At 40.4% G+C, this 26,730-nt stretch overlaps 3 protein-coding genes across 6 annotated transcripts; 2 read left to right on the top strand and 1 right to left on the bottom strand.

Annotated features, from left to right (window-relative positions):
- Positions 1–30: 30 nt before the first annotated feature.
- Positions 31–8,909, top strand: LOC126405789 (uncharacterized). Its single transcript, XM_050069720.1, has 14 exons — positions 31–183; positions 281–358; positions 550–582; positions 2,914–3,000; positions 3,152–3,249; positions 3,962–4,194; positions 4,543–4,635; positions 5,103–5,195; positions 5,666–5,758; positions 6,449–6,541; positions 7,177–7,269; positions 7,381–7,467; positions 7,572–7,637; positions 8,780–8,909. The coding sequence occupies exons 1-14, from the start codon at positions 31–33 to the stop codon at positions 8,815–8,817; spliced, it is 1,338 nt and encodes a 445-aa protein (XP_049925677.1). The 3' UTR covers positions 8,818–8,909.
- Positions 8,910–9,001: 92 nt separating this feature from the next.
- On the bottom strand, positions 9,002–17,446 carry c18h17orf75 (chromosome 18 C17orf75 homolog). 2 transcript variants are annotated; one of them, XM_050069721.1, is made up of 10 exons: positions 16,495–17,445; positions 15,317–15,391; positions 14,689–14,814; positions 14,363–14,491; positions 14,119–14,179; positions 13,900–14,019; positions 12,468–12,532; positions 12,139–12,278; positions 11,946–12,049; positions 9,002–11,506 (listed from the first exon to the last, which is right to left on the bottom strand). In XM_050069721.1, exons 1-10 carry the CDS (start codon positions 16,635–16,637, stop codon positions 11,291–11,293), a joined length of 1,179 nt encoding a protein of 392 aa, XP_049925678.1. In that variant the 5' UTR covers positions 16,638–17,445; the 3' UTR covers positions 9,002–11,290. The 2 variants fall into 2 exon arrangements, with proteins under 2 accessions (XP_049925678.1, XP_049925679.1); XM_050069722.1 differs by lacking the exon at positions 15,317–15,391 and having other exon boundaries at positions 16,495–17,446.
- A 522-nt stretch (positions 17,447–17,968) lies between these two features.
- Positions 17,969–26,730, top strand: znf207a (zinc finger protein 207, a). Of its 3 annotated transcripts, XM_050069763.1 has the most exons (12): positions 17,969–18,112; positions 18,477–18,603; positions 18,694–18,832; positions 18,910–19,092; positions 20,371–20,446; positions 20,569–20,639; positions 20,781–20,935; positions 21,142–21,234; positions 23,558–23,779; positions 24,000–24,138; positions 25,966–26,153; positions 26,402–26,730. In XM_050069763.1, exons 1-11 carry the CDS (start codon positions 18,072–18,074, stop codon positions 26,127–26,129), a joined length of 1,410 nt encoding a protein of 469 aa, XP_049925720.1. In that variant the 5' UTR covers positions 17,969–18,071; the 3' UTR covers positions 26,130–26,153; positions 26,402–26,730. The 3 variants fall into 3 exon arrangements, with proteins under 3 accessions (XP_049925720.1, XP_049925719.1, XP_049925721.1); XM_050069762.1 differs by having other exon boundaries at positions 25,966–26,730; XM_050069764.1 differs by lacking the exon at positions 21,142–21,234 and having other exon boundaries at positions 25,966–26,730.

The following is a 26,730-nucleotide window of genomic DNA, read 5'->3' as shown; positions in this document are numbered from 1 at the left end:
GGGTTGTGGACAATACTGGTCTCAGCCTGCATGAGGAGGAAGTCACACTGCGCACACACACAGGTAGATGTTTCACACTGTGACTTCCAGTTGCTTTACGTCTGTGTGCTGAGTGCTAACATGTCTATAGATGGGACTAAATTGTTGTTTGAGGGCTTTCTGCAGAAAAGAAAAGATACTATGGTAAGTTACAAACTATCTTGGTATTTAATGTGACTATATGTTTAGAAAAAAAACTGGAAAAGTGACTTTGGTTGATGTTTTTTTTTTTTGTCTTTAGAAAATAAGATGGGTGACTTACTGGTTCCGGCTTCAAAATACAACCTTGTTCTTCTACACACAGAAGAACGGCAGTGCTGTAAGTAGACAACTGTTGTGGTTTTAAGTTCTTTAAATTACAAACTAGTGAATTACATTCTCTATGGAGTTTCATGTCAATGATGTCTTGCTTAGTACCTCATCTCTGAAGCCAAAAATATCTTTTTATTTTTATTTTTTAAAGATCTTACTGACTAAATAGCTCTCATGTTGACTTAACTCTCTTCACAGTCACACTTGAGAGGCTATTACTACATTTACACAGTAAGTCCTCCACTTATCACTGTTAACATATGAGAAAGTGCTTAGCAGCCGTAGAGACTAGGTACATTTACTGAAGTACTGTGCTAAAGTTCAATTTTGAGATCATTTCACTTTCCATTTCATGCTACGTTATGCCTCTCCTCAACATTTGTCATTAGATGATTAAATATGATCCAACAGTATTATTCTGGAGTAATACTTTATGGGGAGACACTTCAGGTGAAAATGGTAAAACTTTCAACCATTTTAAATTATTTTTTTTAGTTAAATGTTGTCTAAAATTTTATGTTAAAGGTCCAGTTTGTAGGATTTAGGGGCATCTATTGGCAGAAATGGTGTATAATATTCATTACTATGTTTTAATGAAACGCAGTGTAAGTTCCAGCGTAAGGAAGACTTTGTTTGTGCTCATCCATTCACAATTCTTTCCCTCTCACTCCCACTGCTACTTCTAATCAGCTGACTATGGGTGTTCACTCTTCTAGTTATCCAATTAAACTTTACCGCAATATCTCTATCAGTTAATCAGGATGCTACTGCAAAATTTTTAATCTGCTGTCATTTCTCTCGATGTTGGTAACAAGCCGAAGTTTGATTCCTTAGCAAAGGTGGAATCATCTCTTCCCCATCACGTTCTCCCGTCTCGCTGACATCAGTCAGAATTGTTAACTTGTAATGTCACACTCCATTTCCATTGTCAGTCTATCTCGATCTCAGTGAAGTGTACGTATTCAAGATATCGGCCCAAGCTACACGTAACATGATCTGCTACTTCGGGACACTTTACATACAGCCGGATTGCCACGTGCAGTCTCAAGCTATTCCGGCAAGCTTTCCATACACACCTTGCTTCGGTTACCGGATATGCCTCAGCCACTGCATCGTTACTATAAAAACAAGCCTCTCCTGATTGAAATGAGTTTATATCACCTGAGAATTATTGTGTTTTTGTTACCTCAAAATGAGCCGTCTATATCTACTTACAGAGCGAGTTCTCTTTCATGAAGTCCGACATGTTGTTCTACAGTCGCCCAGAATGGACAAACCAAACACTGGCTGTAGATAGGGCCATTTGTGTGTTCACATTTTCACGTTTATGTGTCGGTCACCGTAGTTCCCCTACACGCTTGACACTCAGGACAAGTTTCAGTTCTGCAGCCTCACAGCTAGATGCCACCAATCCTATATACTAGACCTTTAAAATATGCAAATGAGGCATTATCTTATGAGATATGCACAGAAATCTGAACATTGGATAAAGCCAGGTTTTAGTGCTTTCATTTGGCTGACATACGGTTTTTACAAAGGGAGTTTTAGAGTTTCTCTTTTTATCACTCGTAAATCAGAAAATACTGTCAACAGCCAAATAACAATCCATTTTTGCCATGTTTTTAGGAATAAAATGATTTGTAAATCAGGCTATGAATGATATATAAGTGCTACTGAAGTGGAGATTTCTGGCTCAGAGTATGTTTAAATTCGTTACAATTTTTTATGGTTATTTTGATAAAATGGCCTTTAAATTTATTGTAAAATTCCATGTATTTTTCAACCAAAAATAAGACAGTATAGATGAATAGGGTAAAAAAAAGAACTAATAAGTTCTTGAAAAATGTTTTTGAAAATGAAGCATCATCTATTTAAATATGTGATTTTTCCCTACATTTCCAGAACAGAAATCTGAAGTAAAATTAACACTTAAATGTGTATTTTGGACGTTTATCATCCCACTAGTCTAAAATAGGGAATATAGCCCCAAATGTCAAAATTGACCAGTGTATAAGAAAAACGTTTTTACCTTTTTATCACCTGTTGTGTCTCCCCTTAAAGGTCCAGTTTGTACATTTATAACTATGTTTTAATTTGTTTATAATCAGAATCGTTAGTGATTTCATTACCTTAGAATGAGCCGTTTATATCTACATACAGAGCTGGTCCTCTTCCACGGGGTCCACCATGTTTCTATGGTAGCCCAAAATGGACAAACTAAACACTGGCTCTAGATAGGGCCATTCATGTTTTGCATCAGCCACCATATTTCTCCTACACACTTGGCACACGGGAGAAGTTACAGTTGGTTGCAGTGTTTCAACCTCACTGCTAGATGCCACTAAATCCTACACACTGGACCTTTAAGTGTATTTTGATGGTAATACTTCAGCACTTTGACTTAAGTCTAATTTCAAATGCAAGACTTTTACTTGTAACAGAGAATTTCCCGCTGTGGAACTGCTATGTTTACTCAAGTAAAAGATGTGTGTACTCCACCACTGTTGCTTTGTCTCTAGTTGGGTGTCCTAAGAATCTGTCAATGTATCTGTCTTGGGTCAGGTGCAGTCAGTGCGAGAGGTCCAGAGAGTTGACGGCAAGCGCTTTATGTTTGAGATCATCATGACAAATGGAAAGAGGAAAGTGTTGGTGAGTCAGCACTGTGGTTTGTTTGAAAGCTAATAAATCTGCAGGCTGTACGTGTGGCAGGTCTAGTTTCAGGGTGCCAGTTCTGACCAAATCCTGTCAATTGTGACTCTAAACCACTGTCTGTCTGGTGTGTGTGTTTGTGTGTATGTAGGCAGCAGAGACGGCAGCTCTCAGAAAAGAGTGGGTAGGACACCTGTGGCAAGCCATGAATCTTTCGTCCTCTGTTGTTTCAGACACCAGAGGCACACAGTAAGTAACAAGAGGACTTTCTCGTCATTATAAGTGAAACTTTAGTGGTGAAAGAAGATCCAGTAACACTTTAGTTAAAGGTCAGGTCTATAATGCATTATGAGCACATTCATAAGACATAACGCATTTATAAGGCTTTATAAACGTCGTTATAAATGTTTATAATCATGTATAACAACTTATAACAAGGTTTATAAAGTATTATAAGTGGTTACATAAAGCATTATAAATTCAGCATTCATAATGCTTTATACTTCCATGCCAAAGTGACGACAGTGTTTGAAAGAAGAATCTGAAGTACTGGCATTATTCCGTTTCAGAAATTAAGTATTTATTATATGTCAGAGCAGTTCTTTGAGTCTTTATAACTGGCTAAAGTTATGATAGTTATAATGTGCTAATTAACCCAGTACTTCAGATTCTTCTTTCAAACACTGTCGTCACCTTTAAGTAAAGTGTTACCGAAGATCCTTTACTCACTGAAGTAAAAGTACTATCAGCTAAATGCACTATTAGTGTAAGAATATATGCCTCAGAGATGTGGTGCCTTCAAGTGTAAAGGTGCATAACAGGGAATTGCTCAAGTAAAATACAAGTACCTTGAATTTTAGGTACAGTACTTGAGTAAATGTACTTCATTACATTCCACCACTGCTAAACTTGAACTAAAACAATCCAAGTTCCAGGCACTGACCATTTCTCTTCTCCTCAGGCTTGATGTGTGTGAGCAGCGGGACAGATTAAACAGCAGCGCTCCCCTCTGCTCACACAGTGAGAGTGTGATGCAGTTGCTGCCTGCCCGGCCCCTCTCTGCCCCTGCTCCTACGGGATACATCCACCCTGAGATCAGTAGCATTGCATGTCTGTCTGAGGCGCAGAACAGAGAGGAGGCCAGTGAGGTGCACCAAAGCACACTGCCGTCCAGTAGCTACCAGCATCACAGTGGTAAACTTTGAATTGATTTGCATATTTGCACCTCTAGTATCAAGTCTCAAGTATTTATTTGACCAATTCACTGTTAAAGGGTAGCTTGTGCATTTTTCAACGTGGACCCTATTTCTCATGTTTATGTTTCTAAGTGACTGCTGGAGACAACATTTTTTGAAGTTGGTCCAGTATTGAGTGAGAATGCTGCAGCCTGTAGCGGAGAAACAAAATTCAATGTCTCCATTAGTGACTCAGACACAAAAAATGGGAAACAGGGTCCAGGTTGTAAAATACTGAAGTTCCCCTTTAAGTCTTGAACTGAGTTGTCATTTTAACTCATGGTTCTAATAAATACTCTGCTTTCAGGTAACAGTCTCAACAGTTCTCAGTGGTCCAGTGGGCTGAACAATGCAGAGGACAGACAAGAAGGACTCTATGACTTTTTACCACCCAGAAACAGTATGATATTTTAATATACTTTGAATGTATTCTCTATTATGACATAGCATACAGCTTGATGATGGTTATGATGATGATGCGCACCCCCATTTGAGAAAACACTGCCCTAAACCATTCTTTAACTGTAACCATCACACCTAAGTGCCTAAACCCAACACTAACTCTAACCTAAACCTTAATTCCCGAACATTAAACCAAGTCTGAACCTCAAACAGGCCTTTGAAGGTCTGTCTGAAGGTGAGGACCTGTCCTCACTTTCCAAAACTGTCCTCACCCTTAAGGTCAAATTGGTTTTCACTGTGACAGATGTAAAAGTACAGATACATGGTAGAGGTATATAGTAATGTCACACTATGTACACTACACTACACATGTCTATAGATGGGATTAAATTACTGTCTGGCTTGATAGTCTTGAACTGAGTTGTCCTTTCAGCTACAGTATTCTGACTAGTACTCTGTTTTCAGGTGCCAGTCTCAACAGTTCTCAGTGGTCCAGTGGGCTGAACAATGCAGAGGGCAGACCAGAAGAAGACTATGACATTTTACCACCTAGAAACAGTATGATATATTAATATTCTTTGAATGTACCATCTTTTATAACACAGCATACCGGTTGATGATGGCTAAATGTCCAAAGTGACCCTTTTGCGTTACTGAGGATCTCTGTCATTCTCAATGGCAGGAAGGCAACTTAGATTGACATTTTAAAAAAAAGTCTTACAGTACTCCACAGTACTCCCAGGAGTATACTGTAATCCTCCCATTTAAGAGGCACTGCCCTAAACCATACCCTAACCATCACAGCTAAATGCCTTACCTAAACCTTATTTCTAACCTGAACATTGAAACCAAGTCTGAACCTCAAACAGGCCTTGGAAGGTCTGTCTGAAGGTGAGGACCTGTAATGTCACACTATGTACACTACACTAAGCCTACATACTGAGAGCCAGCATGTCTAAAGATGGGATTAAATTACTGTCCGAGTTGTCCTTTCAGCTACAGCGTTCTGACTCGTACTCTGTTTTCAGGTGCCAGTCTCAACAGTTCTCAGTGGTCCAGTTGGTTGAACAATGCAGAGGGCAGACCAGAAGAAGACTATGACATCTTACCACCTAGAAACAGTAAGATATTTTAATATACTTTGAATGTACCATCTATTATAACATAGCATACAGCTTGATGATGGCTAAATGTCCAAGTGACCCTGACCAGGGCAAAACATTTTTGGTAGAAAAAAACAAAGAGGTACAATACAGTGCTACGCCATAACAACAAAAGATTGTAAATGCTACATTTCAAATGTTTATAATCCATCCCCATAGTCATGGCAAACTAATTATTCAACACAAGGACAGCACTGTAGGTGCATTAAACTGTGTCGTTTTGGTAAGTTGCACTTATAATTTAGTGAGAAACATGGGCTTGTGCTTTACTGAGGATGTCTGTCATTCTCAATGGCAGGGAGGCAACTTATATGAACAGTACCCCCAGTGGTATACGTACTCCCATTTGAGAGACACTGCCCTAAACCATACCCGAACCCTAACCATCACAACTAAATGCCTTACCTGAACTAAACCCTTATTTCTAACCTGAACATTAAAACCAAATCTGACCGTCCAGCAGATATTGGAAGGTCTGTCTGAAGGTGATGTCCTCACTTTCCAAAACTGTCCTCTCTCTCAAGGTCTAAAACTCAAATTGGGTCTCCACACTAATATACTGAGAGTCAACATGTCTGAAGATGGGATTGAATTACTGTCTGAGTTGTCCTTTCAGCCACAGTGTTCTGACTAGTACTCTGTTTTCAGGTGCCAGTCTCAACAGTTCTCAGTGGTCCAGTTGGTTGAACAATGCAGAGGGTGGACCAGAAGAAGACTATGACATTTTACCACCAAGAAACAGTATGATATTTTAATATAATTTGAATGTACCATCTATTGTAACATAGCATACAGCTTGGTGATGGCTAAATGTCCAAGTGACCCTGACCAGCGCAAAACATTTTTGGTAATACAATGCTATGCTTAATCTGAACCTTATCTCTAACCTGAACATTAAAAGCAAGTCTGAACCTCAAACAGGCCTGGGAAGGTCTGTCTAAAGGTGAGGACGTGCCAAAATGTCCTCACCTTCCAAAACTGTCGTCACTCTCAAGGTCTGAAACTCAAATTGGTTTTCATAAAGAAAGGTGTCAAAGTACAGATGCATGGCACACGTACAGAGTAATTTCACACTATCTACGTTACACTAAAGCCCTGTTTCCACCAAACACTGTCGGTCTGGCACCTTTGGAACCAAAAGCAACCCTTCAGACATGGCACCTACACCCTAGGTCCGTTTAGCATTTCCACCGCAAACAGTACCCTTAAATGTGGGCGGGGTTCCTCATTACCAGTGACACAGACAGAAGTCTGCACCTCATTTATCGTCTACAGAATGAGGCTGCACGCCAACATTTTCAGAGCAAAATAGAACAGGCTGCACACAGGGACGACCCTCTACAGCCACAGTGTTCTAACTGGTACTCTGTTTTCAGGTGCTAGCCTCAACGGTTCTCAGTGGTCCAGTGGGTTCAACAATGCAGAGGGCAGACCAGAAGAAGACTATGACATTTTACCACTTAGAAACAGTATGATATTTTAATATATGTTGGATGTACCATTTAGTGTAACATAACATACAGTATGATGATGGTTAAATGTCCAAACTGGTCCTAACATGAGTTGTGCCATGTCTTTAGAGGTTTGTGAGATCAGCGCTTCAGCAGAGATGAACGAGGGTGTGTATGACTCTCCCATCTCGTACAGGAGTAGTGCTGAACATCCAGGTGAGATTAAGTTTTTTTCTTTTTCTCTCAGCTGCTAGCTTTTAAATACTTGATTATATGAAAATACTAAAAAAAGATTTGGTGTATTTTTTCATTCATTTCAGATCCCACAGAGAGCATCTATGATGTGCCGAGCTCTCTTTTGAGGAGGACGCCTGATCACAGTTTAGGTAAATCCTGCTTGTCCTTGCAACATGTCTTTGTCTTGTTATGCCTCCTCGCCGCTCCGACAGATTTGGGCAGAGGCATTATGTTTTTGGGTTGTCTATCCATCCAGCCCATCTTATTCGTGTGAACATGATATCTTACAGTAGGTACGCCTTGAGGGAATTTCTTCAGATTTGGCACAAACGTCCACAATGCTTTCTATTATTGAACTGATAACATTTTGGTGGCCATAGGGCAAAGGTCAAGGTCACTCTGACTTCCTTTGTCTCATTCTTGTGAAGGCAAAATGTCAAAAACACCTCAGGGAATTGCTTCAAATTTGGCACAAACATTCAGTTTATGTTAAGAATGAATTGATTAGACTTTGGTGGTCAAAGGTCAAGGTCACTGTGACCTTGCGTCTGCCTCATTCTCAGGAATGCCATATCTCAAGAAGGCCTGGAGGAAATTTCCTCAAATTTGGCACAAATGTTCACTTGGACTCAAGAATGAACTGAAGGTTAAAGGTCACTGTGACCTTTAATCTGTGTCATTCTCAGGAACACCATATCTCACGAGGGCTGGGAGAGTTTCCCAAAATTTGGCACAAATGGTCACATGGACTCAAGAATGAACTATCGGCCAAAGGTCACTGTGACCTCACAAAACATGTTTTTGGCCATATCTCGGGCATTCATACGCTAATATGACAAAATTTCACACAAATGTCTAATAGGGTAAAATGATGAAGTGATGACATTCTATATTGTAAAGGTCAAAGGTCAACTTCACACTGTGACATCATAATGTTCACTTTTAAAACACTTTTCTGGCCATTACTCAACGTCATATCTCAGGAACAGAGAGGGAGACATTTGGTCAGAAACTAAATCGGTGACATTAACCTCAGGTGTCCACCACCAGGTCATCACCAGGTGTGGAGGATGTGTGTGAAGCATCCATGTTTTCACAGACATGGATGTGAACTGTAAATGCAACTTGACCAGTTTGCGGAGGCATACAACCGAAAGGCGGTAGTTCTAGTGATTTTTAGAGCACGGTTGCTTAAATTTGTACAGAATGATGTAGGTAAAAAAAACACACGTGCAAACAGCTGCAAACTTTGTTATATCTCAGGCTTTCAGCTGTTTGTTTGTGGTTGCAGTGGATCAGCCGGCCAACGGAGCCTACTGGAGGATATGAGGTCCAGTTTAAGGACACAGCTGGCAGACTGGAGGGAAGCAGCAGCCTTTGATACAAAGACTGCATCTGGTCCAAAACTTGCATGTGTGATGAGTGAGAGGCTGCCTAATATCTCATATAACAAGTGCAAATGATTGTCTCCTCTGTTCTCTCTGTTACAACATGCACATCCACGACAAAGACATTAGAGCTCAGGTATTTATTTCAGCTCCTTCTACAGAGAACCACAGTCATTTATAACTATAGAGAACACGCTGTACAGAAATGTCAACACATACGCACTGTGGGTCAGTCACACTATGGTTCACAACAGTAAAATGACTCATTTACATGTCACCTGCTTCACAGTTTAAAAGTATACACCACCAACCATATTGCTGTATTACACACTTTGGACTGGTTTTAAGGGGAATGGTTGAAGCTTGGTTCTAAAACCCTTTATGGGTTGAATGCAGTACAAAAACTTGTGACAGGTACACATGAAAGGAAAATAAAATGCATGCCTTCATGTACTGTAAGCACTTTTATGTATTTTTTATCCCACATGTCAATTTCTTCTCTTTAGAACATGTTTTTTTTGTGGGTATTAATATTGCAAAACATTTTAAACTAAATAAAATGCTTTGTAAATGTAGAGAGTGACTGGTCACATAGTGCCCGTTTGTTCTTATGACAGCTGGTGAATGCTAAGAGTTATGTAAACAGAAAATTATATCCAAAAATTACAACACTGCATTTACAGAGAAGGATTCAGCTTACATCTATTGTCACTTGATAGACATACGTACATAGAGTTTTCATTAGGTAAAAATAATATAGTAGTAGTGCAGGTATTGGGTTGAAATGTAAGCAAAACAAGGCATATGTAACAAGCAATGCATAAAAGTGATTTGTGCATTCTCAGTATGTTATAAAAAAAAAAGTATGTACAATCAAATTAAAATAAAAAAATTACAATAAAGAATATTTGGACAGTAAATAAGTAATTCCACCCCAATGAGCAGAAGCTTTAGTTTGGATCAGTTCTGTGTTGTGATCATTGTCAGTTAGCAAAACATGAGTAATCATATTTGGTTCAAGGTATAGTTACACACATGTAACACCAATGTTGCAAAAGGAAAAAGGAAAGTGCGACTCTGCAACTAGATCTAAGCTGATATGAGCACTGAGGTCATTGTCGATTCATGTTTGCCATCATCTCCAATTAGCAACAAACCTTATCTGTTAAAATAAGTGCAGTGATGTTACAGAGTCACTAAACTATTATTAGCCCCCAAAGAAAGACAGATAGGTTTACGAGAAGCTGAGTGTCAGTGTTTTACAGTACATATTTCACATGTGATCACCACTCTTCTAGCTGAGAAACATCAGAGGTGCCAGCAGAGGGAACATTTGTTTTGTTGTTTTAGATTTAATTTTTGAATCTGCCATAACATCCCGCAGATTCAAAATGTCCCCTTATCTGGCAAACTGATGTTAATCAGGCCCTGCAACTTAGGCTGTTTACACCTGGTATTAACATGTGTCCTGTGTGATCAGTAGGGCTATACCCGACTCATAATTATGTCAGTAGTAAACATACAGTAGTAAACAAGCTAATGGCGCTCACGACAGATCGGAAATGTGCAACAACATTTTTTGTTGGCGCAAGATATCAAACAAAAGCCAGAGACGGTATCCTATTAAGTTGCTGTGAGCTGTAAATTCACCACTTCCGAACAGAAGAAAGCAGGTAATTTTAGCTCGGAGCTTTACAGTGGGAAGTTTCTCCGCCTTCGTGCTGCTACATCAAGTCTGCAGCTGTCTGTACCAAAGAGTAGTGTGAAAGTCAAGAGCACTCGCTTTACAGCAAAATCTGGGGACCAAAACGTCCCCACAAGTACTGCACAGCACACTGACTAGCGATAAAATAAAATAAAGTAAAAAAAAAAATACAAAACTGCGGGGCATATGACTAAGGATTCGAATCACTGACTTTCAAGGGGCAGCCCTAGAGATCAGATTACAAGTGCAAAGCTCAAAGCACAGGTTTGAATGCACCAAATATGCCCTGAATGAGTCTTGAGATCCGATCACTCAAACCACAATCAGATGTGGTCAGTGCTGCACGGCCACATTCTTTCAGCAGGTGTCCTTGTTTATCTGATGCCCCACTGGATAAGAAAACCTTTTGTTGGTATGTGAAAAGTCTGCCCAATTAGCACAAGCTAACATGGCAGCAGTCATTAAAAGGTCCTAAAACCCCACACTGACGGTACAATGGTACAATAGTTAGGTAATGTTATCAGTGTGATGCTAACAGCTAGGCGGGGAAGTGAGATCCAATCACTAGTGGTCACTTAAACACATACGGAGACACATTATAATACCAGGTGTAAACAGACACAGAGCTGTCCATTTATGATTGGATCACCAAAGACACATGATAATACCAGATGGAAACAGGCTCTTGGAGTTAGGTGTTGTAATGGAATCAGGCCTGGGCCTGGGATTGTTCCTTGAGGAACTCCTCCAGCACTGTGATGATGCTGCAGGCTTCAGGCAGGTCGCTGTGCTCCGCCCTGGCATTCTGCAGCAACACATCCCCATTTCCACAGCCCTGCAGGAACTGGCAGCAGCGAAACAGAGCGTAGTGACTCATTTCTGCCTGCCGCACAAAACGCTTCAGGCTGTTCATGTCCTGGATGGCCTGCGGAGTGCGTGAATGACAGAGAGGAGGAAATGTGTTTTAAAAAGGGAAGTGATCTGGATGAAAGAGTGGCTGCACTGTAAGACATCAGAACTTTGCGTATCTGCCAAGAGGAAGTGAGAGCTGTTGTCCAAAGTTTCTCAATCTTGTGGGCAGGTGGAATTTTGTGACAAAAATATACAAATTTGAAGCACGTCTGTCTTATGTTGTTTTACCAAAGGTCATCAGAACTGTTAAATTTTTTCATGAACAAAAACTATCAGCAATCAGTATTTTTTTTAAAGATGCTGTACTCATATAAAATATATACAAAAAATATAAAAGTATGTTGTATTCAAATTCACTACAACTTGACAATTACAAAACTGTAAACGTCATGGAAATTTTGGGACCTGAAAAAGGGATCCAGAGCCCGAGAAACCTTGTTAAAGTCTCTCACCTTTAGTTTAAAGTTCTCCAGAATCTGTCTGAGCAGGAAAGGATTACATCGCTCTGCAGCGTTCAGAAATGCCTGAATCCAGTCATCACAGAAACGATTACTGACTGTGGGGGAGAAAACATCTTGATCAGACTCTTTGACAGTATACAGATACAAACTCATCTTTCCTAATCGTGTTTATGTCATGACTTACCAGTGTTAGAGAGTGTGGGTGGGCTGGTGGAACAGTCTATGATCAGGTCAGAGAGTGTGTCCTCTGAGATCGCCTTACACAGAGAAGCTGTCGTCGTGTCTTGTTGGGACAGGCCCTGCCAACTGGCTGCTTTGATGAACCTGGTGCAGAATACAACAGACATTTAACAGCTAACAAACAGACTGATAATTGCATTCAGTATGTCATGTGAAAAAATTATATTACATAACACATAAACATAGAAATAAACAACAAGGCTGCTACATTTTTAGCACTCTTAGGATATAAAGATGTGTTAGTGTAGGTGAGGGGACTGTTATCTGACTCACCTGGACACATCAGCCTTTGTCCTTTCATCTGAATTAACGACGTCCACGTGTGTGTGACTCAGAGCCTGTATACAGAAAATGAAATGAAACATTTGCTAACAATACTCTTCAGACCTCATTGTACAGTTCTTTTAATCTCTATAAACTGATTCTGCATATGTATCCAGAATCTGTAGGCCAGGGGACAAGCTTTCAGCTTTGAAGTGTTCTGGTTTTCATTTGTAGTCCGAGAAGTATTGAACATCAGGTTTAAACGGTAGGTAAACAGTCTGTGTGGAGCATGCATGTATAACAAAAACTGGATAAGGCGTGGGAGGCAAGGCCCATTTCATTCCTATGAAAGCTGCTCAGTTGCACCCGAAGCCAAAAAATTTGATTTTCTGGGTGTAAAATTACCCCAATCTTGCTCATTATTCAGCCCATAGAGCGGGCGCAGTAGAGACCTAATGGGCCGAGTGACTAACTTCCGGTTTAGCCCTCCGCTAACTTGAACGGGGGTAAAATGATTTAATTGTGCCGCTCTTTTAGACAAAAAATGTTATTGAGGTCAATGGATCAAATCCTGGTAGTGAAATAAGTCATATCGTCGGGGTTGTGATGCTGACGTCTCTTTCCCAATGTAAGTCTACACTGGAAAAAGTCTTTTTGTAAAAGACTTTTTTGGGCCCAATGGCATCACGTAACGGACTTAGAAGTTGTAGTTACATGGTGTGGCCAGTGCCACTATGTCAAACTGACTTTGAAGCGCAGCACACTTCCTTGGGGCCTGGTGTGGAGAGGCCCCATGTTAGAGGTATAACAAACTGGTTGAAATGCAATCTCTGACGCAATTTAGCTTTAAAATTTAAAAATTTAACTGCATTCATATGCTGATATCTGCTTATAGAGATTAGCCGTACTGACCAGCACACGGAAGAGGATGCCTTGGCCCGCATATTCTCTGGCTACACCGGATCAACCTAAAATATTGGCCCTCGCCACCAGAGGCTTATTGGTGTCATATCGATAGCTGGTGGGTTCCGAGATTGCAGTTTTCTTGACATAATGTTTTCTATTGTTTCCTTACATGAGAAAAAACTCTTCATAATGAGTGCCATTCATTGTGTTATATCGTTCAGAAAGACACATTGGTGCTGAATTTTAAACTGTAATTGTTTTAGCGGTTTGAGTACTACAAACCAAACACCAATAGGCTTCATTGTAAGTGCAAACCTGGGCAAAGCACGCTGTGGCTATCTGTTTTTCTGAGGTGATCTTATATTATTATTCAGCTTTTTTCATGGCTTCGTATGTTTACCAAACAAAACCCCTAAAATACAGTTCCTACATAGAGAAAATGACATATATATACACTTTGAAATTTTTGTAGTTTTACACGGTGGCATATTCTTATGGTGAAATTATATGAAAAGCATCTGCACTTTTGACTCACAGCATGCAGCAAGAAGCTGATGTTGCTCTGGACCAGCTGCACCACCCGATGAATGTGCATCACAGACTCCTCGTACCACCGGCTCAGATAGGGACGCACCTCCGTCTCAAGGTTCTGCAGCTGACGTACACACACAGGGACACAGAGCCAAATCCATATTGCATTAATAATGTAAAGACAAAGATAAGACTTCATTATACTGTCTTTACACTCTCATACCTCTGGGGTTTGCAGGCTGCTGTGCAGGCCTTGGACGTATTTATCAAGCTCTAATCTGAATGTGTATGGGGTCAAGGAATTGGAACTATTGCCTGTTAAATTGCAAAGATGTGGAGGTAACAAAACGCAGGAAAGACGAGGGATAAAACCAGGATAATGAATGCTGAAGATGTTGGATGATACTTATAACTAAGGTTGATTTCATGAGGACACTATGCAAGAGACAACTGCATGCAAAGGATATAAGTTCAGTCCTTTTTCAGAGCCGCCCATAAAGCAGATGACATATCCGTTTCCATCAGCATCAGGCTGTTCAGGAGACCTTTCCTGCTCCAGAAGGCAGCAATAGCAGCCGACTGCCTGCTCGGGGATACTGCGAAGAATAAACAGTAAACGACTTACACATTTCGTCCACCTCTGAACCTAAATTTCCAGCTGAATTAAAGCTGGAGTGCAGAACCTTTTTCAGAAAGAGTTTGTGTCATGAAGTCTTCACTTTATTTGTCCCTCTTTGTCAGTATGTCCGATTACTGATGCAAAAAGTTGTGAGGGAATATGTAAAATTGTCACCTGAGTTCCACAGTGGCGATGTTGCCCATGCCTCCCAGCAGGGCACCCTTGCTCAGCCTCCTTGAGATGTAGGTCCGCAGCTCAGGTTCCGCCTCTGATGGCAAGCTGCTGTCAATTAGTGTCAGGCTGTGGGCGGGGCAGAAAGTCAGCATGGATACAAGCAGCCAGTAAAGGCAATGAGGAATTTGGAAGCCACTCAAGTCAATGGAGAACAGATGGAGAAAGCTGATGAGCATTAGCCACAACCAACACAACACACAACTGAGTCACATAGCTGTTACCGTGCCACCGCCTGGGCGTCAAAATACACACTCAGTCACAGTCAGAACGTATTTTGCCTTTATACTTCAGCACTGTACCCAGACATTTTAGGGAATTTCATTCACATCTTGCAAACTCTACGTGACACATGGAAATGGAGACACGTTCAGATTATGAGAGAGCTAAAGGCCATGTAACTCAGCAGCACAGCAATGAACAATCAAAATGACGAATGACAACAGCATTGATTCCATGTTGACTGGATGTCCTGTGGCAGCCCGTGGATACACCAATGCACGACAGTGAAAGCCAAAGAGAAATGACCACTGAAAGCAACCAGAAGGTAGGCGGGTGTCTCCTTTGTTACCTAAAGTCATCCTGACTGGTTGTGGAGTCTGCTCGTCTCTGGTTCCATGCCACATTTTCCCCAGAAGCCTCAGATCTAAGACAATTGACAGTTTACTCATCACCTGGTAGTAATGTATTAATATGGTTTTACCTGCAGGAGCGTCACTGGCAGCAGGTTCAGGGACAAGGGACTACAAAAACTAAGAGACTGTTCCTTATTTATTAGAAGGGAGGGGTGGTGCAAAACAGGGGTGGCACTTCAAATAATAGTTTTAGCCATGGGGAGGGAGTTGTGATTCTTTAGTTGGCTTAGGGGAGGAACATTCAGCTTTAAATGGGCGTATTTTGTATTTATTTTGAATTCTGTCAAACCCCAAAAAGCTGCAAGTTGGCCTGAAAGACATGTTTTCTTTTTTCTTTTTGTTAAATCACTTAAATTTTTGCAACTTAAGGATTTTTTCTCTTTTAACTTTAAATCATCAAGGGGTAAGTTTATAAATGTTATAACGGCCACCATGCCCAGTTCCTGATATTCTGGCAGCTGCCACCACTGTTGTGTGTGTTCCAGTTTATTTTGGGAAACGGTCTTTATGCTGCTAATACCAGCTGTGTGCATGCTTATATGTGTGTGTGTGGTGTGTGCTCATTAAATTATGTTGGTTTTGTGTGGCTGTCGTGCACTCATATTCTGCTGAAGCACACACACAGCTTGTGTAATGATGCAATTTGTTAGGGGGAATTTGCATTTTGGTGTTAAGCACATTGTTGCACTGGCTCCATGTGGACACACCCCTCCTCTGATAAATAAAGTACAGTCCCTAAAGAGCGCTTCAGGATAAGAGTCATAGACTGGCATAATTAAAACAGTGACCCAGGAAAAAACACACAGTCATTACACACCAGAGAGCTGATTGTATTCAGGAAAAAAAGAGTAATTGTGTGATGTCCTGCAGAATTAGAATATTATTAGAATTAGGGTCGCTACTGTGAACAATAATAAATAACTAAACGATGAAAAATAATAGTTTATAATATTTAAATCCCTTATTAATATTATTATTCTTAACATGTGTCACATTACGCTATAAACGCAACACTTCCTGCAAATTCCCATGAATTATATTAGAGACAGAGAGTTGAAGCAGAGCTGTCATCCTACAGCAAACAGAAACTGGGACAGGCATGATCGACCTTTACCTTGTGCCTTGATAAAGATAGATAGTGTAGTAGCAGTTCAGCTGTATCTTCTGGCTGTAGCCTGCGATTTCTTCGCTGTCATAGTCATCTCTCTCCTCCACGTCGATTGAATCCTGGAACGACGAGGTTTGGGAGGTAAACATGATCCTACTGCTGCACGGAGCGAGCTAGCACTCGGCTACAACGGCGGAAAATAAGGAAGTGTGTCTACAGCTTAACTGCGCTAAGTTATTAGATATTTATTACTGACGTTATCGATCTCTGGCTGATATTAATACGGTAACAGCGTATATGCAACACTTCCAGCTGCAGGAGTGTTCAAGGTATCTGTTATCGTTTATGTGCCTTGTGCGCATGCGCTAACCTTTGTGTACGCTCTCAATAATGTCCGACTATGATATTGAGTTCTTATATCGGTTCCTGGGCAGAACATGCATCATTATTATTATTATTATTATTAGTATTAGTATTAGTATTAGTATTATTGTTGTTGTTGTTGTTATAGGAGGAGAAAAATAAGGTTAACAATGCTTCAACAGACCAACTTCAGTCAAAAATGCTCCAGCATCAGTCCTCGTGGGTTTAGAGTTCTTTTAATATTAATAGCATCCATATACACATTGAGTTCGTGTTTGAATACAGGAAAGAGAGGCTTATAACCACTGACTTTTCATTTGTGGGTGTGGTACTTAGCAGGCAGAAATGAAAGATTTATTATGAAAAATAAGAAAAAGTTATGCCAAGAAAAAAAAAAAAAAAAAAAAAAGTTATGACATGTACCAAACTTTCATCTTCCTTGTTACAAACTGTCAACCTTAAGAATTCAATCACTGGATAAATCTTCTTTAAGATTTTGAAATACACTTCTTTTACCTTTGGAGGAAGTGGACATGAAATATATCTTTTCCTTATTTTCTTAACCTCTTTAACATCAAATCCCGTAACAATATATTTCCCTCTTACTGGGTTAGGAAAACATGTCTTTAACAGACAGGATCTAATAATTCTACTATTGCATTTATTGTCACAGCTAGCAAAGCTGTCTCAGCCCAGGAGAGACCTCAGAATACTGAATGTCCTCTTTAACCATTGATCTCAGAGAGATTGGTATGGCTTTTATCAGTCTGTTATAGTCCTTAACAGAACACTGGAGTTGGAATTTCTCTCAGAAGTCCTCATGCTGTAACACATTTCCATTCCCTTTGGTACCCCATTACTCTAAATACACTTTTCTGCTGAGCAATATGTATCTGTTGTTCCAAACTGGAGGGTTATATGGTGTGAAATCATGTTAATATATTAATTTCCAATAGAGAAGGACCTGCTAATGGAGAGTTTAACCGGCTCTCCATCTTAAAAATCAAACACACCAAAGAAAGCATCCTTGTAAGAAATAAATTTTAAAAATTTTAAGCAGTAGCTGGTTTTGGCCACCAGGGGGCGCCTCGAAGCCGCAGTGTGTTGTTTGGGGGCTGGAGCAGAGACCCGCCGCCATCTTTAATTTCCTCAGTTCTGCCCTGGTAGGTGTGTTAGCTGTTAGACGGATTAGCAGGCAGCGAACTGACGGTACAGAAAACATGGGAAGAAAGAAGAAAAAGCAAATGAAGCCTTGGTGCTGGTATCCTTTCACACATTTTCCATTTAGTCTTATAACGTTATGTTGCGTTTATAATGAGCTGTTCCTCTGTTAGACATCGATATAATCTGTTTACTAAGCTAACGCTAACTGTAAATTAACCTGAGTTTCTTATGATAATCACAGTGTGATGTTAGCGGGCTCATAATATGTAGCTAACATGTCAAATTTTGAAGTTGCAGTCGGCTTTGCTGAAGTTACAAATGGAGCGACAGGGTTTTAAACACGGGCGATGTTAGTCTTTGATATCCTGTGTGTTGTTAGCATGTTATTCAGTCAACCAGCTGTACGTTACGTTACAGTGATGGAGGTTTTCCAGGGAAAGTTTCCTAAACCGTCCTCTCAGGTACTGCAACAGAGATTTTGACGATGAAAAGATCCTCATTCAGCATCAGAAGGCCAAACACTTCAAGTGTCACATCTGTCATAAAAAGCTGTACACTGGCCCTGGGCTTGCAATCCACTGTATGCAGGTGAGGAAGACACCAATGCAAACCACCTTCATATAACCAAATGAAGTCATTTGACTATGAAATAGCATCACCTCACTGTATTACTTTTAGGTGCATAAAGAGACCATTGATGGAGTCCCTAATGCTATACCTGGAAGAACAGACATTGAGCTGGAGATATATGGCATGGAGGGTATTCCTGAAAAAGACATGGAAGAGAGAAGAAGAGTGCTAGAACAGAAGAATCAAGGTATTTGCATCTAAATACCTTCATGCACTGCTGTGTTGTAGTCTGTTCTACAGACTTATGCTCTTTCCTATATTCAGAGACCCAAAAGAAAAAGCAGAACCAGGATGACTCCGATGAGTACGATGACGATGACGAGCCTGGTCCCTCCTTCCAGCAGCCTGCAGCAGGCCAGCCACAGACAGGCTACATACCCCCTATGACCCAGCCTGGCATGCCTCCTGGCTCTGCTGCTCCAGGGATACCACCAGGCAGCTACTCAGGTAGGGAACAGTGACTTTACTGCAGCTGCAATAAGCCAGCTACTGAGCAAAACTAAAAGAATGCTACATCATCTTCTTCTATGAAGACATTCACAGCTTTGCATTGCTGTCATCTTCTGGGTGTACTCCATTACTGTGCCATCTTCCATTTTAGATCCCTACTATTAGTCCAGAGCCATTTTATTACCTTTCCTTTCCTTCCATACTGTAACAGTGGTTCCCAAGTGATGGGTTGTAGTCCAAAAGTGAGTTGCAGATCCATTCTGAATGGACCACAAGTGACTTGCACATGTGTCAAGTTTGTAAAGATCAAACTTTATATTTAAGTACAGTAATTTTCTGGCACAGACACAGCTTTCATTTTGAAGTTTCCTGCTGTAGAGAGAGTGACTAGCAGAAAGCTGCTTAACAGAGTCAGCAAACTAGCTCCATGACATGGCCAAATGCAAGTATGGTGCTGACTATATTAAACTGTGTGGACCTTGAACCATTAACCAAGGAGGAGTCTGGACCCTGTGGCTGGACCCGTTGGGAACCACTGCTCTAAAATGCTTTTTACTAATATTTCCGTCAAGCCTATTTTCCTAATATCTGTTATGCATCACTTCTCTTTCTTGCCCAAACCTTACATGACATAAGTACATGCTATACTGTCTCTGGCTGCTAGCACTGCTCACACAACCTGGACGGAAGATTCCCCATGACTGTTCTGTTCAAATTATTATGTCCTACTCTCATCTTGGTCATCTTAACTTGTTCTCTCCTGTTCCCACCCCTGCTTACTGTGCAGCCCACTCTCCTCTGTAATGAGTAAAGGTGTCTCCCTTTTGTCTCCTGCTCCCACTGCTGTTGCCACTCCTGAAAGCAACACTTCTTCCTTTTATATTTAGATAAAAGAATGCTGTATTGGTATTATGCTGTTCACAAAGTTTGATTATATAGTTATTCTATTCAGTTTTTGTCCAGTGTTTAACCTCAAACCGGATTCTGATGTGGTTTACCCCACTGCTGTATCTCCTGTCAATTTTCTCTAACTCCTCTGCTTCAGGTGGTTCTTTTTACAGTTCATAGTTTGATCTTGGACAGGTTTAAATTCCTTTTCATACTGTAATTAATTTAAAAACTCTGCCTTCTTTAATACAGTCATGCTCAGACAGCCATTTTTAAATTCAGGTATTATTAATGCCATGTTTAAATAGGAATACTGATATAAATAGAAGCGTTATGCATAATATAAGTTACTGTTTAGTGAGTTTCAATTATTCTCTTTTTTTTTAGGAATCCCCCCAATGATGCCAGGTGTGCCACCAATGATCCCAGGAATACCTCCTGTAATGCCAGGAATGCCTCCAGGGTAAATGCTTAGGATTAGTAGTGGACTGTCATTTCTTATGAACCCCTTCCTCATTGTGTGTTGGTATTATGAACATAGATTTAAAAATAAATAAACATGGATATTTTTCCTTATGTATTAAGGATGATACCAATGGGTGGGATGATGCCTCCAGGTCCAGGGATGCCTCCAATGATGCCAGGTGTGCCACCAGGTAATGCCCTGCCAGAAAGCACTTAGTCCACATCAGTGCCTTGATGTGAATTATTAATGACATTTTTTAAATGAAAGTTTGTAAATATGTTGTAACGTTGCTGTTTTCCCTTATGTAATGAATTTGTTTTGCTCGTGTCAGGCATCCCTCCTCCGGTGGGCCATCGTCCAGGCATCACACACATGGCTCAGGTTCCCCCTGCTGCAAACATGCTGGCTAGACCTGTTGTTCCTGCTGCCACTGTCTCCTCAGCCCAGCCCGATGTCACAAAGCCTCTTTTCCCCATTGCTGGACAGGTACAATCTTCATGACGCCATTTACCACTTTTCATCTCCCTCAGCACTCTGATAGGGCAGAACATTACTTTCTCCTGAGAAATAAGGGATGTGTGAGCAGCTCTCTATGTTCACGCAGGCTGATATAAAGGAAACTTTACCCTTCTTTTAACTGAAGATTTTTTTTATTTACATTTTTTATCCTTTATTCTTTTCCTGTGCTACAGATGGGCAGTCGCGCTGCAAGCACAAGTGCAGGCTCATCGAGTGCAGACTCTCAGTCCGCCTCCCCTAAAGCTCTGTTCCCTATCACATCACAAGTACGCAGCTGTCTGCCTGCTTCACTCTGACAACCTGCAGCTTTACAATTGGCATGCACACAATTGCGTATAGTTTGCCTGCTATGGTCTCCTGGGCAAGATTAATTTTGTTTTATTTGCCAAAGCTTTTAAGCAAGAAATGGTGAAATCCAACCATTTGTGGGGGTGGAAAATACTTTTAAAAATTTTGCAATGTCTCGCAACATGCCTTTGTTTGCTTTTGCCTTGGCTACAAATCTGCATTTTTGGAATATTACTGAAACATTTGATTCGTCACCTCAGCAAACTCAGAAAATGGAGAGTGGTGCAGATTTGTAAAGTGGGCTTCTTATTTCTGAACTGCTGTAGGGCAACATAACACAGCATGCTCTTTGGATTTTTGTTCTTGCAGGCTTCATGAAAGAGGTTTAACTTTATTCATACTTTATTGGGTTACTCTCCCATGTGCGCAGTAACATTGGTGTTACATGTTACAGTGATAATTAAGACCCAGTTTAGACTTTACAATACAAATTGGCCCAATTAAAGCCTGACATACAGTGGCTAGGTTGTAATTACTACCCAAGACTTTGAGGGTTTTAGTTTGATTTACTCACTAAAATCTCTCTGAACACTCTCTTCATGCTGTCCAACTGCCAAAATTAAAATCTTGACACGTTCATCTAGGTTGGTATCAATTTATAATTAGCTGTACAAGCGGCAGTGACATTCAGACTGTTTTTAGCCCCGGGTTTAACCTTCAGGCTGCTGCTCCACCCTCTGATTGGTGGAGGTTATACTTGCGGTCTGGAAGGAAGACCTGTGGGTGCTACTTACTTTCTAGTCCAAACAAACAAACATAAAAAACCCCATAAAACATTATTTATAGTCAGTGTTCTTCTACAAAGACACAAATAAATATTAGTCAAAGATAAGGCAATACAAGTGAGTGCCCTTTGCAAGACAGTATTTGTTATCTGTCATAAAGTATCTGGGGTCTCATTTATAAAATGGAGTTCAGAATCCATACTAAAAATGTACTTGTGGACAAAAGCTGAAAATCAAGTGCACCAAACAGTATTTTGATTTATAAAACTGGTGTATGCCTGCCAGTGCTCAATTTCTTTTTATAAATCCCAAATCAACTTGGAATACGTGGATCAGCCTCATATCCTGCCCTGTACACGGCCACATCTAACCATAAATGGTCAGTGCAAAGGATCTAATGAATGCTGAAGCATAGAAATGAGCCGGCTGATCAGTTCTTCTTTACGGTGAATCATGGGTACAACTGAGTGTCATTGCAGCATTTATATGTACACAGCAATCAGACTGATTGGTGCACAACTTGCCAAAATGATTGAGACAATCGGTGGTATCCCGAGCCTGATATCATTTGAAATTTAAGTTCTTTGCGTATTTAGTAAATACTTATGTGCAGGTGGTGAGGTAACTGGGGAAGGCTGAGTGTGCGTGGCAGCCACCTTAGTGTCTCCAGTGCTCTCTGTGCGCATATTTAATTTTGACAATCTGGCCTGAGTTCACAACCTCACTATCTGCATATTTAATTTCCCCTGTCTCCAAAATATTCATACACATGGGTCCGAGTTTCCCTAAAGGAACGTACATGCTCCTGCCAAGTTTGAGGTGGTCGCCTCTCTCAGGCCAAGTTTTGTGCGTGCACAATGGTTACAAATGAGACTCCAGGTTTTTTATAATACTGCAATATAAATTTATTTCATGAATCCATAATGACATTAAATTCAATTCCTTTTATTGTCATTGTAAATAAATACAAGAAATTCAATGCACAGAATAAAACAAGACTCATATAAGTAATAAATAAATAATAAAGGTGATAAGATATCATTCATTCATACAGAAAAAAAAACACGCACGGACGCACAAGTAGTGCCAACATATGCTGTTGACATTAAATAAGTTAAAATTATTGCACATAAAACAAATAAATATGAAATAATATTGCCATATTACAGTTTTTTTCTGTCTTCACAAGTCCCAACCATGTCTGAAAACAAACTTTGCATTGGAAAAATGATATAGGTGTAAATCACCTTGATAGTCTGTTTCTCTACCGCTTGAAAGTATGTTTTTCTGATTTAAGTGAACCGACCCTTTAAAGAAACAAAGAGGAATTCAGAAACAGTCTGGTTCAATCCATCTTAAATATCTGTACAAACAATAACATTAATTCCAAGTTTTACATAACTAAATTATTAACTCAATAATGGGAGTAACCTCAAAGTATGACTAAAAGTGTCCCCCTGTGACAAATGCCTCTCAACAGAGACTCTCTAACGTGTTGTCTTCTCTCCCCCCTCAGAGTCAGCAGTCAGGGTCCCCCCACCCCTCCCCCTCCACCTCCTCTGATCCCTCAAAGCCCACATTCCCGGCCTACACCCAGGCCACCGTAGCTGTGGCCAGCCCCAATGCTGGCAGCAGCACGGTCTCTAAACCTCCCTCTACTGTGACCAGTAAGCCTGCCACCCTCACCACCTCCAGTGCAACCAGTAAGTTGATCCACCCTGATGAGGATATCTCACTGGTAAGTAGTCCGGCTACAGCTGTCTCTCTTAGTAGTTTTTACAGTAAGTAGAATTTTAGGAAAACAGTTCATCATAGCTAAAGAGTCACTTCCTGTTATCAGAGTCAGTAAACGGCTTTTCTTGAATAAAAATGATTTATTAATATTCTTGTTTATTTCTCCTGTTTGAGTGACAAAGTTTCAGTGTTAAATTATTCCTTGTTGCTTCTGTGTCTTGTAGGAAGAGTTGCGTGCACAGTTGCCGAGGTACCAGCGCAGTATTCCCCGCCAAGGCCAGGCCGCCGCTGCTGCCCCATCAGTGGGTCCCATGGCGGGCATGATGGCTCCACAGCAGCCCGGCATCAGGCATCCCATACCTGGTATAATCCGTCTGCTTCTGGTTCAGAAAAACTTTACATTTTCTGCCTTTTGATGGCCTGTAAACCAAAGCTGTTTATTCTTAGTCTTTGTTAGCAAGGCTTAGAATTTCTCTAAAGCATCATTATTATTTAAATCGTCACTTAAAACCTTTTCCACAAAAATGCTTTAACTCACCATGCAGTACTGAATGACACCATTTTTAGCCATACTAGCAGCACGGCTCTGGGGATGGCAGCGTCAGTCTGTTGGTTGGTCATTCACCACTTTGGTTGTGACTGAAATATCTCAACATCTATTGGATGGATTGGCAACAGACATTTTACATTACATTCATTGTCGCCAGAGAATAAATCATAATGACTTCCTATAGTGCCACCATTGGGTCAAAGTCTCAAATTGTCCAATACTTTGGTTGATGACCACTTACATCACCATGGCATTCTCATCAGCCTCAGATGCACTTTGTGTTTAATGTTAATTAGCTAATATTAGCACGCTAACATGCTAAACTAAGACGGTAAACATGGTAAACATACCTGCTTAGCATTAGCATGCTAGCATTGTCATTGTGAGCGTGTTAGCATGCATCTGTTAACATTTAGCCTGAGGCAATACTTCATCAGCAAAATGACCATTCATACATCAATTACCGCATGTTTTAATAATAATAATCTTTATTTATAAAGCGCTTTTCAAAACAGTGTTACAAAGTGCTTTAGATGTCAGTAATTAAAACAGAAGAGACATTAAAACAACAGCTTTTAAAAGATCTGATAAAACACTTTAGTGTATAAAAACTGAGGAAATAAAAGACAGTTTGAATGAACTGAAAACTCAAGTAAAATCAGGAAAGGCTCTCCGATCAAAGTATGTTTTAAGAAGGGACTTAAAAGAGGTCGCAACTCGGCCGACCTGATTTCCTCAGGCAGACTGTTCCAGAGCCTTCAAGTAAACAGGGTCCGCGTTCAACAATAGCAAAACTAGTCTAGTTTATCCAGTTCAGTTCTTCCAAAACAGCTGCATTTTTGCTAAAATGTGTCACTATAAATCACTTCCACATAAAATTGGTGTGCCTGGGCGTGCGCATGCGTAGAAGTTCTGCTTAAGCAGAGTTCAAATGCACCTGTGTGCCCAGGAGACTGTTTGCATTGACTGGTTTGAAATTGTGATGTTTTAGTGAAAATGTGTGTTTTTAACAAGTGCTGAGCATACGACTGGATAAATGAGGCTTGGGTTTCACTGCTTAAACTATGTGAGTTTGTAAATGGATGTTTTTATGTAGTCTTGCTGTTAAATGTGGACCTCTTTTATTACACTTCATCAAGAAAACTAAGTTTTCTTTACAAATTTATCATAACACACGGTGAGTAATTGATATGCAGATGGTCATTTTATGGATGAAGTATTCCTTTAATGCTGCATTCATGTCATATTGTAGTTATGGGTTTTCAACTTGTAGATAGTGATCATGGCAACATCAAAGTTGTAATCATGACTGGAGAACAAATGTGGACAGCTCACCTCAGCCAAAGTCTGTTGTTCAGTGTAATTAAACGTTAATTTAATTGATACAACATTAAATATTCAATGCACTGTACTTTATTTTTAGACATCCAGTTCTGTAATCCTACAGCTCTCTTGATGACATTAACATACCCAAGTTATGAACATGGGAATATCATTTTGATATCTGGGCTCTATCTCATATGACATGAATGCAGCATAAGTAGTCCACAGCCATGCTAACGGTATGCTAATGGCATTGATATGATTTTTGTTTACTACTGATTTTTAAATAAAAAGCCAACAAACCTGTGTTGTTGCAGGCCAGTATGGTGGCCCACCTCAGGGGATGCCAGGCTACATGCCAGGAGGGATGCCTCCATATGGACAGGCCCCTCCTGTGGTTCCCCCAGGGTACCAGGGAGCCCCTCCACGGCCACCCATGGGTATGAGACCCCCCGTCATGTCTCCTGGAGCCCGCTACTGAAGCCTGCCCTCCTCTCTTCAATAGGTTTGGACACTCAACCCTTTTCTAATGTCCTCAGCTGCTAGTAGACAAACCAGTATTGGTATTATAGTACCACAACGTACTGTTTATTCTTCTACTGAGCTATGAGGAAGAGACATTGAATAAACAGCAAACAAAAGAGCTATTAAAGCATCACATGGGAAATATTTACACTGTACCTAACCACGACTATGAACTGTTTCAAACCATCTCTGTTCTGTGGCTTTTTTTCCTTCTCATGTTTCATTCAGGTGTATAGAAGTGTAGTAGATATGGTTCGTAGTGTTGTGAAGGCGCTGGAGTTACATGGGCAGTACCCACCCTTTATCAAGGCAAGTTTTATGTAAATACATTTCTGTTTTACGCTAAAGAGTGAGGCCTTCACAGCACGTAGTGCTGTTGGACTTTGTGTCCCCAACTTTGTTTGGTGAGGGCTTCAAATAAGTGTTGATGCATCCTTTCTGTTTTATGTTCATAGTTTTACTGAGGGAATACTCCCATAACCTTAAATAGTGGAAGTACTAAATGAAATGCTATATGTATTGTTGTAAAACTGTATTGTAATAAAATGTGGCAAAAA

The sequence above is a fragment of the Epinephelus moara genome, chromosome 18, assembly GCF_006386435.1.
Source record: "Epinephelus moara isolate mb chromosome 18, YSFRI_EMoa_1.0, whole genome shotgun sequence".
Lineage (NCBI taxonomy): Eukaryota > Metazoa > Chordata > Actinopteri > Perciformes > Serranidae > Epinephelus > Epinephelus moara.
Note: the sequence above shows the minus strand (reverse complement) of the source record. Positions and strands in the feature narration are given on the sequence as shown.